We start from the raw sequence: 17717 nt of genomic DNA, 5'->3' as shown, positions 1-17717 counted from the left end.
CCTCTTTACAGACACGTGAAGAATGGCAGTATGTCTTCCTCATTTCTGCTTTAATTTCTTCTTTACAGACACGTGAAGAATGGCAGTATGTCTTCCTCATTGCTGCTTTGGTGCACTATGGAGGTGTGATCTTCTATGGCATATTTGCTTCGGGAGAGAAACAGCCCTGGGCAGACCCTGAACAGACAAGTGAAGAGAAATGTGGCTTTATTCATGAAGATGAACTTGCTGAGGAGACAGGGGACATTACTCAGAATTATGTAAATTATGGTACCACCAAGTCTTACGGTGCTACAACCCAGGTCAATGGTGGCTGGCCTAATGGCTGGGAGAAAAAAGAGGAATTTGTACAAGAGGAAGTACAAGACTCATACAACTACAAGGAAAGAGATTATTCATAACAAACCTAAATATTTGGTATATTTTGTAGTGTTTGTGATTAAATTCATTGTGATTGTTTGCACACAGAAATAAAATGTGGTATAAACATGTAAACACATATCAAACAGGAAGGTCTTACTGTAAAAAAAATACATCAAAGTGCAATCTGTATGAGTTGTGATGTTATCACTTTCATTAAGTTATATTTGTTCTATAAACATTAGAGTTTTAAGGGTTTACTGGTCAAAACTATAGAGGCAAGTAGATACTTTACAGTATACAAGAGCTAAAACTCATAATTACAGATTAAAGCACAACTAAGCAACCAAGTTGGCACATCTAATGCTCTTTTTAGAAGCCAAAATTACTTGATCATTAAAAATGCACTTATATATTTGTTACACTGTATTGAGGTTGTGTTAAAGACACACATTTACTCAGTGCAATGTAGGAGTTGTGTGTTTAGTCTAGGACAAGAGCTTTCTTGAAGAAGAAAGGTTGAGTCCCAGGTGTTGATGAGGATTGATCCAGTTCCCTTACTGGTAATTGTATCAAGCCTAAAGAACAAATAGGGCATATTGTATGTTTATGGTGATTACATGCTGCAGGCTACTCTGTGATAAATAAAGGAATTATTTAGGAGTTTTATACTGAATGTTTTGGGCACAAATCCTTATTTCTATCCTTTACAGAATCTCATGAAAATATAGGCGTTGTCATGTTCTTCCCTGCATTTATCAACTAATATAAAAACAATATAAAATATTGAGTCTGACTTTTCAGGCAGTCTGGAAAATCCTTTTATCAAAATACAAGCTTTATTATTCTAGTCTTTGCAGTATATTCTGAATTTTTACTCGTGTCTTTAGAAAGATAAAAAAATACCCCAATATAACATAGAAAAGAATATAGTCTTTTACAAAATTCCAAAGAGAAGTTTACTATGAACAAATAGCCCTATAAAAAGGATAAATTTGTTTTGCAGGATATTTTGAAACCAATAGAAGAAACAGAGAATAATTTAACCCTTATTCTTCCCTTAATAGCTTTCATATTTTTACACATTGTGCCACAATTGTATACATAGATATGTTTATTGAAGATACTGTAATTATAGAAAATGTTGTTATTTTAGAAATCCCTGAAATAAAAGATGTATTTGTCTTTCAATCAAACCTAGTAATAATAATGGACACTGAATATGAGTAACCTAAAATCTCACAATAAACCAAAGTGGTAAATAACTAGTGTTGGGTTGAAAGAAGCCAACAAGCATCACGCTTGTCCTTTGAGCATAACTCAACAGTGACTGAAACATTAGTGTACCAAGCAATAAGTGCAATGCATTATGAAGTGCATAACCTTCTAGATGATATATTAACCTATATTTAGCTTGTTGTATATACTTGGGGTTGTTGGGATTGAACCAAACTGAACCAACTGAAGTTAGCAACACCAGACCACTTCTTAATACTCTAAAATGACAACAATGATCCATTTCTTAATTCAACCAAATGAATATTATTGTATGTAACAATCCATTCTGGATTCTTGGTCTGTTCATTGTATTGTGCTAGTGATTGGAAACCCTGCTACCGCAATATACAACTTGAGGATTGTTTTTTCTCCTTTTTTTTTAATGCAAATCATACCTTGACCTTAAGAAAAGAAGTATTTTGCTTTGTGCCTCAAAGTGATGTAAAACGTGACCATAGCTTTTGCTGTGTTTAATGAAAAAGATGTGGACTTTGTCACTTTTGTTGCTGCAAAAAGTGTTAATAAAATGCTCTATTTATCCTTTTATATAAAAAGGACCACTAGAGTTTCTTGTAATTTTTAAATGTGTTTTAATGTAGATGACTACAGTTATAGTGACTGCAGAACAAATTCTGCTATTGACATGGAGAGAGTGTCTCAGCTGGGAGCTCTGCTCCACACCCAACCTCTCACATTTTCTGTTCTTGCTGCAGCCATGTGGTGAGAAGGCACCTGTCTGCAGATGTTTGTGCTCTCAGAAGTATGGCTGGCATAGATGTGCAAGGGAAAGGAGCAGGAGGATCAGTGTGAGAGATGCAGTGAACCCAGGAAGGACAGATTAATCTGTGTTAGTGAAAAAGATGGCATAAATGAAAGAAAATTAAAAGGTACACATTGCTGTTTATGGAATTTTTCCGTTTCTTGATTATCTAACAAGGTTCCTTAAGTGAAACATACTACTTTCCATCCATTTTTTACATAAACCCCACAGCAATCAGTAACTTTAAGAAACCCTATATTAAATAATAAGTATTTTTCTAATAAAATTTTTGCTTTTCAATAATTTTCTTTCACCAAGTAGAATAATTCAGAAACATCAAACTGAGCAAAAGGCTTCAGAACACTAACCAGAGCAGTAACAGGCCCAGTGCTTTTCACCTGAAAGATTCAAAAGTAGGATAAGTAGGATAACAAGGGGCTTCAAAATTACTGTTGTATTTATTGGGGTAAATGGACAGCTCAGAAAATACAAACTAACTAAAAATCAATTCCTCTTAATTTTCAGAATCTTACAAGTTCTCTATCTTAGAATTATTTAAATAATTTCCTTTCATTAAATATAGGCAGGGTTTTTTTCTTAGTTTGAGACCTTTGAATTATGTAGAACAAAGGAGAGACTTTAATCTAGGCATTAGACACTGCACTGTTCAGCCAGCTACACCTCAGTAAGGACCTAACAATTGCCTATGAGTGCTACATTACTCAAGGAATCTCCACATTCTTATTTTAGCTCTCTGCTTCTGCTTTGTCTCCTTCACTTCCTCTTTCAATGGCAGAGTAGAAGAATCCATTCTTTTGGGAAGAAGAAGGAGCATGATAGGTCCTAAGGTTTTTGCTTCTTCACAGACTCCTATTCATGTGAAAATGCAGGAAGCAATTACCAGGAACATGACAGAGAAGGAAGAAGGGGGAAATGGAGAAAATAATTCGGTGCTTCAACGACAAGCATCAGCAGCTCTGTCTGCTTTAGGAAAAAGGAGAGTTGAGGGGACATGACCCTTCATCTAAACCCCTATATTTCTTCTCAGTAAATAGGTTTATGTTTTTCTCTTGCCACTTCATTTTTTATAAAGTAGCATTGCTAAAATGTACCTCTTCAGCCTCTTCTGAGCTGTGCTCTTTCTGCTCAGAGGTTTCTTTTCTGCAGAGGTTCAAAGGTTTGCTCTGCAGGCCTGTTGCACATGTGTGGTGTAGTCCTCCCCTTTTGGAAATCTCAGAAGCTCAAATCCCCCCTGTTTGTCAATCAGACCATGGTTACAGTCACTTCATGGTTTGGTCTTGTCACCAATTTCTGTTCTCCTCCCCATCTGGTACTCCCTGCTCATTTAATATGTTAAAAAAAATGGAATTGTTCCTCACATTTTTATTTATTGCTTGGTTATCTTTTCAACGAGGTAAGTAAAAAGAAGGGGTGGAATCCAGGCTCCATTTAAATTGTTGGGAAACTTTGCATTTAGATGGGCTAGAATAACACCTCAGATGTTCATCTTCATGTCCTCAAATGATTCCATATAGACAGTATCAGTCAAATTGACAAGTCTTAAAATATTTGAATCTCCCTCAGTGGGATCCCTCCTGTTAACACATACTCTTTGTTGCAGAGATAAAGCTATCATAAAGTGTTCTTTACTTTCAAAAGTGATCATGAAATTCAATTGATCAAATTTAAAAAAAACTTGCCTAAGGGGAAAAAGAAAGCCTCAAGGTAAAGGTTGAATAAAAGTTACAAAAGAATATCTGCAAATATGAATTAAATTCTCTTTCAGCATGAAGCTAGGAATAGGAATGAGGGTGAAAGTCAGAATAAATGTCACAGTTCAAAGCTGTACCGTAAGAAAGATAACATCAGTCTCAGTTGCTGCCTCTGAGAGATGAAATGCTTTGTTCCTTTCATGATAATCTGTGAAGCAGTTTAAAGGCTATTATAAAGCAGTATAAGTCTAGATTAACTACTTAACAGCAGCTGCTTTTGTACCTACCTGAAATTTGTGTCTTTTGCATTAATAATTTTCATTGTGCTGGGAGATGTAAGAGTAAATAATTAAAGGACCTAGAACTGCAATCAGATATTTTAATTAGTTATCTATGGATGTCCTCTCTATCCAGCTAGTGTGTCTTATGTTGCTATTGTAGCTTTGCTTGATGTCTCTTCACTCAGCTGTAACCCCAAGCACAGCAAAAATGAAAAGTATTTTCTGTTTACTTATGAGCCTCTACAGAAGCCTGTGTGCTTAATTATACTGAGTCAAGTGCTTAGACAAAATCTGCCATGTTTGGGAATTAATGTTCAAAATTATTGTTGGCAAATGTCTCATTGGTAAAATTTTAACATTAGAAACATATAATCCTTGCAATTTTTGGTTCAGGTGAAACAGTTTCTTTCAAACACCACAGGTGAGAGGTTAGAAAACAATACAGAAAACAATACAGAATTACATTTTTAGCAACGGTTTAACCTGTGACAGGCTCTTATCTGTAAGAAAGTAGGTAAAAAATAAGGATAAAACAGACTTAAAGTCAGACATTAAATACATGGATAAGTTAGAAATTACAGGAAATAAAGCATTGTAAGAAACTTGAGGAAAAGCTTACAGAGGAGCCGACAAAATTCCTCAGTTTTTCACAGAGAATCATAGAATGGTTTGAAAGGGAAGGGACAGTGAGGAGAAAAAACCTGAGTACAAAGACCTAAATATCTGGTCACTCTCTCCGGAGGTTAAGGGGGGCTCAGAAGTTGCCACATTCTGTGGCACCCAGCCTTGTGTCTGACACATTTCTGTGCCAGGGCCACAGGGACACTTACAGACCTTAACTGCCCTCAGCATCTTGCACTTGCACCCTCTTCAAAAATAATGCTTGGAAGCAGAAAATGAATGATGAGAAACATATAAAAGATAAAGTATTGCATTGTTAAGATTGGAATGTTGCCATTTAATTAGAGTTTTCATTGTATTATCCATTGAGTGTGCCAACACTGGCTAGATGCCACCAATGGGCCTGCACTAAAAGAGTTTGTGAGGATAACATGACAATTTTCTTCAAGGTAAACATCAGAACAATCAACAAAACTCTTTTTATTTTCAATCTAGAAAATTCCAATATTTTTCTTTTTTTGTAAATGTTGCTTTGTGGAATTAAAATTGAATCAAGTAAAGGTAAGGTCAACTTTCTTCTCAGTTGTGTTTTTCTGTGGAATTATGTCTGATCATAGAGTCAATAAAGCACAAACAGTTTATCCTGCATAGAGGAAACATCAAATGAACTGTGATGCATGTGATGTGCAATACACATAACGTGTATGTGTATATATGTATATGTGTATATATATATATAGTGTGTGTATATATATGATGAATGCATGTATAAAAGATGCTGGTTGGCACATACGTGTATGTATGGGTTTTTTTTCACACAAAAAACCGCAAGACAGCACTGTAGGGTTAACACTGACCATCTGCCTCTGCTTAGGAACCCTGAAGGTGATGGCTCTCAGTGGCTTTTTCTTGACTGCAAGTGTGATGGGACTGTGAAGAAGTGGCTGAGCTTTGTGAGACAGTATTGTCCACTGCATGAACATTAAAATACTGTTGATGTATGCTCTTTAATTACAAAAATATAATAATAATAATAATAATAATAATAATAATAATAATAATAATAATAATAATAATAATAATAATGTCACCCTGTTCTTCTAAGTTCTTCTAAGTTCTTCTAAGCCTTCTGCTGTTTACATTCTTGTAATGAACTTTCTCACTCACTTTTATGTATATTATTATTGTTTAATTTAATTATTCCCCTCTGGAGGAGGAGAAATTTGATGGACTGTTGTCTTGTCCAGTGTCATTGAAGGGGTGGCACTTTCATCCTCCAATGCACTGTCACTTTTGAAAGTCTATAAATGTTGGAGTCAGAAAGTAAACTTCCCTTCTTCTTATCTTGGAGGTCCAGTGTCCGCGTCATTTTATTTTGTGTCCTATTGTGACAATAAAATATAATTTTAAAATATAATAATAAAAAATAAATAAAATATAATAATGATTATAAAAATATAATAATAATTTCAGACAAAACTCTAAATTTTTTTGGCTCATTTTAAATAACCTGAAAATGAAATACATTAAAAATGATATACATTAAATCTACTTCCCAAATATGTGTTTGAGCAAACATACTTTTGATTTTTTTCCATATATCTCAATCATACTCACCCAATTATAGACACTTCTCTCTCATTTTTATATAGTGAAGCCATTCAGTTTTGAAAAAGACAGAAATGAAAATCCAAGAAATCAGAATTTAATTTTTAGGCAAATTATTTTAAAGGACATTTTTGTGTGTCTATGTGTTTCATATAAGTAAAAAGAAAAGGTAGTTTTCTAAAAAGCACTTTCTACTTCATTTATATTCTTGCCTTAGAATATTTTTATTAGCCTAGAAACTTGCTCATACAAGGCCAGCCTTATGCAACAGTAATTCACTGTTTATATTACTAAATGTAAACACTCCACTTTTTGTTTAGAATAGAATCCTTTGGGCCATCAGTGGCTTATTTGTTCTTGTGCATTAATTTAATTTGAGAGGACACAAAAACTACTTAACAGAAAGCATACAAGCTGAAATAATTTGAGTTGTGTTGAAATAGCAGCATTTCTAATGCTAAATAAAACATATATATTTATTTTATTTTATGTATTTATCATAATGTTAAATAAAAAATATTTAACAATAACTATTTAACATTTAACTATTGGCACTCATTTAAGATCAATTCCCTAACTGATACTACATTGCACAGACTATGACACTTTGGAGAATCAAGTGCTATTCCTCTGCCAAAATATTCACTTCTGCTCCTATGGAAGCAATGTGTTTTGATGTCACTACAATGAAGATAACCCAAGTTCCTCAGAATTGTCCCTGTCACACTGAGCACTGCTGGAAACTGGCACTGGGCAAGCTCTGAAATTCTGTTCTAGAGCTGTCATCACCACCTAGGAGAGTTTCCACAGTGCTTCTGCTCACTAGAATTCACTCTGCGTTCTCTTTTAACAGAGAAGAAATAGAGAGAAGGCCCTTACTATATATTTTCCTCAAATTCAAACCCCCTGGAATTAGTTAATTGTCTGTTAGAATGGAAGATTTATTTTCACAGGACTTCACAGTGTTGAAGTTCCCCTGGGCTGGGGCTGTGGCTGCAGTGAATCCAGAGCCTCAGCTATCAGTCTCTCATACTCCAAGAAATGTTCAAATCCTTCTGTCACTGAATTGATCTTCTGCAATCTCCTGTCTCTACTTAGCATGAGTTGGTGAGAGCACCTGAAGCAAAGAAAACAGAAGTTTGTGTGACACAGAGCAAAAGACGGCAAGGTATGGCTCTTGCTCACCAAGGGATGTATCCATCTCCACTTGCCATGGTGCCCAAATGACAGATGTTCCAGATGTTTTGGTTACAGCATCACTTAGGTAATATGCCTTAATGCTCACCTAAATTTCTGTCGGTAGTAAAAAAGGTAAGTCATGCAAGAAAGACAATCCCATAAATAATTAAACGGCCCAGAGAAATATCAGAAAAAAAGCCTCCTGGTTTGACTAACAAGTGATCTGAAGGCCCTGCCTGGAAATGCTTAATTTATTATTTTGTTATTGGTTGATTTAATCTTGAAAATATATCACTTTCGATTATGTTATAAAAATGAAACAGGGAGTCATAAACAAGTTTCTTAACAGCAGGATGTTGGTAGCATGGCTTAACCATTCCCTGTGGAATTGCTTCTTTCATTTCAAGCAGCTTTGGCTTCCCTTCCTTTACAATGAAATCTCATAGCATGTGATTCTTCCTGGAATAATCTCACAAAAATCTCACAAAGAAATGCAGAAAAAGGAAGGTGTGAGAAAGAACAGGACAGAAAAGATTACTCCAGATGATTCAGAGGAGAGATTTAAATGTCAATATCAAAACAGGATGCAAAACCAAACATCAGAGAAGACAATAAAATCAATTAGTAAAATTCTATTGCTGATTTTTAACTATCTTAATAACAGGGTATAAACCTGTCACATATTAAAACTCTTCTGGCCAACTTCATTCACTTCCAGAATAAGAGGTCCATGTAATTTTTATTAGGAATTAAAATTTCTTTAAAAACCTTTTTTTGATGAGCATACATTACAGTATGTATGAACAAAAAGTGTTTACAGAGTAGGTTGAAGCCTGGTGTGACAATGTGGCTTTGCCTCTGTTGCCTGAATGGACAATGCAGGAGCCACCTGGTGACATCTGAAATGAAATTATGTGGATCTCCTGAGGAAAAATACTGCAGTCCCTCACTTCATTTGGTGTGTGTGGCCATTAACAACAAAGTACAGGAAGAAATAGAGATTAATTATTGATCTGCTTTTGGGCACTAATAAGAACAAGTTTACAGTTTAATCTCAAAAGCATTTTTTATCTTGTTGCGGTAAGAAAAACAAATTTAATTAAGCCTCTGTTTTTCTTGTGATCAATAGAATGTATGACAAAAAACCAGCATCATATTCCTAATAAGGCATTCATGAAAGGACACTTTGGTTTGCAGATGTCATTTTCCTCAGTCTTTATCTGTAGAAAGAACATAGATTGTCAGTAGCAACTTTGACAGTTATCACAGTTTGGGGTAAATTTTGCAAGATGCTGATATTATATTTGCAAAAGATAAAATGCTTTACTTAGAAAATACAGGCATACTTTACCATTAAGATTTGATCCCATGATTTGAACTAACCTGTAGCAGGCCACATTACCAAGTAAGCAATCCTAGACTTTACATCTTTCAGGAGGATCCTCTTTTACCAATCCTACCTTCACAGTCCCTGGAGGTGTTTAAGAAAAGACTGGATGTGGAACTTATTTCCATGTGGAAATATGGGAATGGAATGACATAGAATGACATGTCATTCTATTTCCATATTGGAAATGACACGTCATTCTACTCCATGGAATTCCCAGTGGAATGACATGGTGGTGTTTGGTATTAGGCTGAACCTGATGATCTCAGAAGTCTTTTCCAACTTAATTGATTCTAAAAGCAACATATTTCAGGTAATCCTCCACTCTTTGGTAATCCTCCAAAACTTTTGATACGGCACAAAAAATATGACATAATTTATGTATTAAATGGAAGAAATGAAAATGCCTACATGAAATAGCAGTTCTGATTTCAAAACTCTATTAATTCTAGTTGAACTCACCTTATGCCCTTTGCATTAGCACTTGCAATTGCCTTACTACTTAGTGTTGTTGAATTTATTATAATCTAAAGAAAATAAAATCTCGCTTTTTCCCCTTGAGGCTTTAAAGGAGGTTAAAGTCCACAGACAGAAGAATAAACCCACCTTCTAATTCCTCCTGTCTTCTGCTGCCCCCAGATGATGCTCAGACCTCAAATTGAGCATGTGCAACAGAGGCACTGGAAATTCTGGTTACTACTCTGTATGCTTATATGCGTGTGTGTGAAGACTGAAGACTGTAAAGGCAAGTGCTAGCAGTCAGGAAACATCAGAATTAAAATTTGCATGTACAACCTTGACTGGTTTCTTTTCCACATATATGATGAAAAAATGCACAATGAATTAATATAGTTTTTCATGTCATCTCCATGTCACTCAGTATACAAAGCAATAGCATAAACTAATGAATATGTTTTCTTTTCCTTGTTCAGTGTCATCAGCCCATTTAAATCCTAATTTGAAGACAGAATTATTATTTTCCATGATTACAGTTCAGTAGTACTCACCACTACAGTGTCCTAGTGCTTGATCTACATTTCCTCAGCGCCTATGTACCCGGAGGGCCTTGACTGCATATTTAATAGAAAACAAGATCAAAACACAAAAATTGTAATTAACTTATAGGGCATTAATTTGAGAGCTTTAATTGTGATGTTTAAGAGCAATTTGTGATAAATTAAATTACTAAAGTTTACAACACAGACCCCATATCAGCTGCAGTTACAAATGCTCTATTGCCATCAATCAGATGCACCCTATCACCAAAATCCAGCTGCATCTTCTCAATCATGCCAGAAATAAGAAATACAGTTATTTAATATCTATGAGGAGTTTTGCTTCTGGTTTTTTTTAATGGCTTGTTAATTTTCAGTCTGGAAATTCTGGAATAAGAACAAAAGGAAATCACTTAATTGGGGTGGCATTCAACCACCTCAAGTAAAACATCGTCCCCTTTTCCTAGTAATTTGCTGACAATCTTCTGCCTCAGCCAAAACACATTTGTCAATTAATGGAACAAGTTGGTTTTTATTCATCTACATGAACTGTTTTCAGTGTAATCAATTAGCCAATATGATCTTTATGAGAGCAGCAGTGCCCAGTTCCCAACTTGTGCTCCTTGACTCACTGCCCAACAGACCAAATCTGCAAAGTGCAATCACCAGCCCAGATCTATGATCTCGGCTTCATTTGATTCCTTAATCCAAAGAACCATTTGGACAGCAAAAGGTTTGCCTCTAATCTGTCCATATGTCAGTCTTTTCTGTGATTGGTGAGAGCAGCCATAGTGGTCTCCATCACCCATGGAATCTTTTCCATGCAGAGTCTTCAGGAGCTGGAACTCTGCACACAGATAAATGTTTGTGCCTTGGAGTACAATGAAGTGGAGCATCTTTTTTCAAAATTTCAGTAGACAAATGTAGTGATTGTACATGCGACTCTGGAGCCCAAATATTTCATTGGATACTTTCAAAAATTTTGAGGTTTTAAGTATTGCATATAGATTTAGCTCTCTAAATTAGTAATTATCAATTTCTGAAAGGTTTGCTTTCTATTCTGTGAAAGAATATTGTCATTTTTTCTTGTATGTTGCAGAAACGGGCAAAAGGGGATGGGGAGATGTTGACAGAAACAAAGCAGCAGAGTTGCAAAGAGATATTCATGCAACTTTGATAGAACAGCTCTACTCTATTCTGGTGACTCAGGCCAGGTTAATAAGTATAAGTGCTCCATACATCTGTAATTTAAATATTGGAAGATTTCATTTATGCACATTTTTTAATGAGTTAACAAACAATGAATAAAAAGTCAGGGAAAACCCCAAGTAACAAATCAGTTTAAAAATATATATCATGAAACTGCTGAACTACTTTATAAAGAACTTCTGTCTTCAAATATTTGGGCCATTTTTCCTAGCTATTTACTTAAGAATCAAAACTTCTATATACATTATAGCAAATGTAGAAGAAAAACCCCTTAAACAAACAGTGAATCATGCGCAGTTTAGTCTGAAAAAGGCAACTCCACAAGGAGCCACTAGAGTATAAGAAATTTCACTTATTTGTAAATTCATGAGAGATACAGTTAGTCAAATTCAGGCAATGAATTATGAATGGTTCTGAGCAAAGAGGGAAAATTGTACATACTGTACACCTGACAAAGAGTAGTTTGACATCCAAATACTGAGAAAAATACTGAATATCAAATTAATAGTAACTGAGAATATAAAAATATTTTTTTATCTCACAGCAACCAATATAGTGATGAAGTATAGAGTTTGAAGGTGTTGCCCTTTGTTTAGATAAAACATGAAATGTTTGCAGGAGTATGAATTTTGTATTCTATCTTTCTCTGGTATTTCTGAGTTGCCTGCCCATCTTTTAGCTAACAATATCTCTTTTTTCAAACACCTGTTTTTAAACTAGCTCCATTTTCTACTAGCTACTAGCTCCTACTAACTACTAGCTAGTAGCTCCATTTTCTGAGTGTACAAAAAATAGCACTGTGGCTACAATATTTGATAACATCAAAGAAGAGCTGGCAACATGATGTGCCAAACTGTCCAAAGTCTAGTTGTGTACTTCTAGCTATTCACACTTTGCATACTTTGACTTGTGTCTCATATCCTTTATCTCTGATTCCTGAAGGTTGCTAATCTACTCACTCTGGGTCAAGCTGATTAGATACAGAATTCCATATACTAAGAACGAGTACCACGACAGGGGGGCTGGAACTAGGTGACATTTCAACCCAAGCCATTCTCTGTTTCTATGATGGGAGCTTGACATGGCAACTATTAAGATTTTCCTTTCAGAAAAATTAATTACTTTTGGGATTTTCAGAAGAAAAATATTTGCCTGAGTGAAAATTTTAAACAGAATTCAACATCAAATATGGCAAGTATGAGTTTCATTTTTATTCTCTCATGAACACCTGTTTCTGCTTGTATCAGAAAAGCTTATTAAACCAAATCTTTTTCCCTTTTCTCCATTTCAAAATATTTCTGTCAGGACTCCGGCACAAAAAGGCCTTGCAAATAAACAGCAATCTATTTTTTTTTTATATTCACCACCAAAGTTAAGCATGCATACATGACTTTTTCCCTGTCCCCCTAGTCATATGCTCTGCTCATGTAACAAATCTGGCATTTGGAGGAGAAAGAATTAGTCACTGGAGCAGTGAGGGAGAACTAAGGATTCCTTACAAAAGCTGTGTCTTCAAACCTGTATCTGCTACTCATCACTCCCTTCACATGAGAATTTTAAAATACATGGCATGTTTTATGGCAAGCTGCCTTTTTAAAAATAAAATCATAATAATGGGAAGGGTCTACCATCTGCCCCACGGCTTGGAATATGAATACTGCTCCCAGTGGAGGCAGATGTGAGGACAAAATACAGATGAAATGGAGAAACATGAAAGGTTATTAGCTTGAGACATGTATCTCCAAAATGCATCTTGGAGATCTTTATGGCATAGCTATGCTGTTACATGTACATCACTGTTTCAGTTTTGGTTGGGTGCTCTTTAATGTAGCACTGGTGTTCTTATAAAGATCATTGGCTAATTGATTACACAGAAAACAGTTCATGCAGATGAAGAAAAAACAACTTTTAATTAATTAAAACCAACTTTTAATTAATTAAAAGTTCCATTAATTGACAAATGTGTTTTGGCTGAGGCAGATGATTGTTAGCGAGTTACTAGGAAAAGGGGATGATGTTTTACTTGAGGTGGTTGAATGCCACCCCAATTAAGTGATTTCCTTTTGTTCTTATTCCAGAATTACCAGACTGAAAATATGTAAAAACAAAATTACATATTTAATATATATTGTTGGACCTGAAATAACATTTAGCAATCTTTAGAAAAGGTTATGAAACATAATAATAAAAAAGAAAATGTCACTAGTATGTGATATGTCATGGCCCTGAGATGAGCTCAGTTGGTCAGAGTATTGTACTAATAACACCAAGGTTGTGAGTTCAGTAGGAGCCATTCACTAAAAGCTGGACTTGATGATCCTTGTATGTTCCTTCCAACCCAAAACATTCTGTTAATATTCTGAGAATATTTTCTATTAGGAAGTAGATTAATTACACACAGAGGAAAACCTTTGGACCAAATTAATTTCCTTTGTTCATAAATTTTTTTTTTTATATTCTATATATATATATATTTCTATATTCTTTCTACCCAAAGCCTGCACTGTTATAAAATCCTAATTTTTTGCTGCAATCTTTTCTTTTCAGGAAAAAATACTGAAAAGTGTCATAATTAGCCAACTAGTTCTACTATATGGACAGTGTGCAAACAGATATGCACAATCACTCCAGCCATATCAGATACTGTACAGAGAACCTGTAGAAACTGCTGGAAGCCACTGTCAAAACTGGGAAATAGGATATGCTGTGAGATCATCAGGAAACATTTCTATCATTTCGTCATCTGATGAAGAACATATGCAAAGCAGCCATTTCTTACCTAGCTTGGCAGAGCACAGTTCCTTCAGCAAGACATGAAGAAAGCTGAATGCCTTTTGGCTCCGATTGAGCCCCTTTCAGGATTACAACATACAGAATTTTATGTTGTAATTTTTAGTGGCACTAACATACTGTCTAAGGATTTATTCCCCCCTGACAATGTACAAGGCAAAGTCTGCTAAAACCTCACACAATATGAGATTTTCTCGCCTTTTTCCTTTTAAAGATACCAGATACACAGTAAATATATTGTAGAAATGTTCTTAAAAGAATGTTTCAATTAAGCACTTGACATTTAGGAAATAGATGAGGTAGACATGCTTCTGGAATGTCAGTGTGTATATCTTTCTATACATGTATGATAAGGTTTTTTTAAGGATCAGTTGATACATGTGGTGCTGATTTTGCCCACAAAATGTACAGAAGAACAACATTGCTAAGAGCTCTAAAGGTATTTTAAGTTCTGCTTTTTCAAATATTTTAAGTCCTAAAACAATCACTATTTAAACAGTAATTTTAATATATTTTTGTTTGGTAGTTTTTAATTTTTTTTTTTTGGCAGTGTTTTATAATATTCAGTAAAAGCATTTCTGTCCAGAGAAGCTTTTATCACTGTGAACCTCCCAAGAGGATCTGCAGACTGAGAGAATGATCAATACTGTAGGAAACATCAGACACATGGAGCTTCCTTTTTCCCTTTAGAGCATTACCACATAGGGTATGCAACTTGATGCTCAAATACTTCCCTTTAGGTCACTATCTCTAACAATACTTAAGTAGGAGAAGAAGACATATATTAATAAACTAATAGTAAAATCTTTTTCTCCAAATAAAAATCAGTGCAAGTTTGGAAAAAAAATTCACAGAAATAAATACAGAGTAGAGACCCCTTGAGCAGAGGCAGTTACTGTGCATTGCCGGTGAGTACTGTGAACATAGATAATTTCATTACTGGAACTAACTGATGAGAAAACTCAGTTGATTATTGTCTTATACAAGGAGTGACATCAGCTCATGGCTCAGTACTGGAAAATAATGCAGCTTTGTGGGGCTTTTCAATCTAGCAGGTGGCAGACTCTGATATTGACAGGGAGAAACACTGGGAGCAAAAGATAGTTTACTTTTAATGTCAGAATTCTTTGTTGAAACTCAGGCAAGTTGTAATATTTTGTTATTTCATTTTCTTTGCCCTCGCCTGTTTAGAATTTACATGGAGGCAATGGTTCTAGCTTCAGATGTGGCAACTGTGGAACCTGTGAAATTTAAATTTTATTATGACAATATCCTTCAAGTAGCATATGTGAAATTGTAACAATCTTGATATGAAACACCAGTACAAGCACAAATCACTGTGAAAGCAGCATTTATCGTGGGTTGGAAAAACTAAGTTCAGAAAACTGCAAACTGAAAGGACCAGGACAAATTTATGTGGTAGGCAGAGCTAGAGACAGTTCCCAGTTTCTAGCACTAGAAAACTATGTTTTTGAGGAAGAAGTAAATATAGACCCATATTTGGATTAATTGGATTGAAGTTTGATTAATTTCAGTCCAATTTAATTATTGATTCTCATAGAGCGCTTGACCCATTAGAGCTGCAGGGAAGTACATTCTCTACACTCATTTCTGTAAATGGGACTCCTGTAACATCAGGCTGTGAGTGCTGAGTATGTTCAACAATTCACAGGACTTAAAACCAGTTCTAAATAATAATGTAATGGGGAAAATTATTTCTCTATCTCCATTTTGGAGCCTCCCTTCTAAGGCACAGATTTGTTTTTCCATTTATATTTTTATTGTTCTCCTTTCAGCAGTGAATTGCAAGAAACAAGATTTCACTGGGCCCTTCAATAAACCTCTTTGAGCTTAGCTCTGCAGATATGGAGTGAGTGAGTAACAAATGCTCCTTGAGGGATCAGAACAACTGCCAGTGAATGAGATTACATGCACAGGCTGCTGCTCTGTCCTGGTAACACTCACACAAAACAACTCTTACAAGATATTAAAATTATATTATTAGGGGCATATACAGCTATTATCTCCTAAAAATCAACTTGTATTTCAGGTTCTACACCTCTCACTCAAAATGTAGCATTTCAAAGAAAAATGCTTTATCAAGCATGGTAATCCTATATAAGAAAATGCAATTTTACTGAATTTTCTGTGTTCATATTTCTTAAAGAGCATTAAACATGAAATATTTCCCTTAAGGAATAGGAGTCTGTGAATTCCTTTCTTGAGAAAGATATTCATTTCCATACAAATGCTGCAGAAGACTACAGAAAGCCTAATAGTTTATCCTTGAGATTAATGAGCAAAAGACCTCTTCACTTTCTCTTTCTTAAAAGCAAGCAAATGCGTTTCTTGGAGCCATAAATCACAAATATACAAAAAAAAATCAAATTAATTTTGCAATAAAATATGCCTAATTTGGATTTCATGCATAGAACAGAAACATTCTATCCTAAGATAACAGCAATACTTTTATCACCGTGAGTGATAAAAGGTCTTTACTACACAAACCAAGGGTAGCAGTAACTTGTGTTGCCACCAAATTTCACAGCTTTTCTTACCTTCTCATTGTGCTGTACAATAAAAAATGCCTCCAAGCAGTTACCATGGTAATTCCTGCATCACATGATAGTCAGAAACTGTTGCAGAGATACAGAGCATTTCCTTAAAGAGGCATGCATGGATGCACACAATTAACAGATAATAATTTTTAGATAAGTGTCCTTGTACAGTACATCTTTAATTTCATCAGGTGTGAAAGTGTTAGCAGAGAAAAAAATCATGTGAAGACTTCTCAAGCTGTACAACTGTAACAGTGAAAACACATTTGCACATAACTAGTTAAATGAGCAGAAATGATTAATTAGATTTTAAAATTTTAGGACAGAATTGTTTTTTCTTTAGCAGAGCAAAGAGCATTGCACATACCTTGAAAATAAATGTAACAAAAACCTCCAATTATTTCCTTTGTAAAATAGGCCTGAAAGCACTTGACAGACATGGTAAAAAGGTATCTGCATGTGTTAAAATAAACTCATTCAGTCACAGAGAAACAGCAGAATTAATCTGATTTTGAAATTCTGGGGGTTTTTTTCAAATGTGGAAGTAATAACTTTCATTAGCTAATGTTTTTTAGTCTTCAGTGACAACCTAAACATGTGTGAAAAAATCCTCCCAATTATTCAAACAAAATATAGCATTTCAACCTAAGGGATAGCCCTTGCTTCACCATCTGAGAACAGAGCTCTGGTCTTCACCTGTGAAGCAATCTTTTATTAGAAAACTCTCTCTAAACTTCTCATTTGGGCTGATCTGAGAAAATGCCTGGTGTGTGACATGATAGGACAGACAAAATAAAAAATGCTTCATTGAATATTTGCTTACATGTGTGGAAATAGCTGGGAGAGAAGATGAAGGAGGCCACCTATTCACCCATGTCCCCACATGTCCTGTTCCACTAATGCAGGTATTGAGCTTTGGCATGGCTCACAGCATGTGGAGCACCAAAGTCCATAGGTAGCCTTTTGCTGCTCTCTACAA

The 17717-nt window shown here is 35.1% G+C and overlaps 1 protein-coding gene and 1 long non-coding RNA gene across 3 annotated transcripts in view; one reads left to right on the top strand and one right to left on the bottom strand.

The window, feature by feature from the left end:
- The window catches only part of SLC17A6 (solute carrier family 17 member 6), a 30341-nt gene extending 28138 nt beyond the window's left edge, over positions 1–2203 (top strand). The window contains exon 12 of one of the 2 annotated variants that reach the window (XM_054634639.2): positions 69–2203. In XM_054634639.2, the coding sequence (XP_054490614.1) occupies positions 69–401 (333 nt within the window). In that variant the 3' untranslated portion in view covers positions 402–2203. Of the gene's footprint in view, positions 1–11 lie in introns of both variants that reach the window. The other variant, XM_077179566.1, reaches the window with a different exon arrangement.
- Positions 938–16846, bottom strand: LOC143694294 (uncharacterized). Its single transcript, XR_013182656.1, has 2 exons — positions 16739–16846; positions 938–10256 (listed from the first exon to the last, which is right to left on the bottom strand). It is a non-coding gene; the product is annotated as an uncharacterized LOC143694294 (long non-coding RNA).
- Positions 16847–17717: the final 871 nt, after the last annotated feature.

This window comes from Agelaius phoeniceus, chromosome 6 (genome assembly GCF_051311805.1).
Source record: "Agelaius phoeniceus isolate bAgePho1 chromosome 6, bAgePho1.hap1, whole genome shotgun sequence".
NCBI lineage: Eukaryota > Metazoa > Chordata > Aves > Passeriformes > Icteridae > Agelaius > Agelaius phoeniceus.
This window is presented reverse-complemented; position numbering and strand designations above follow the sequence as displayed.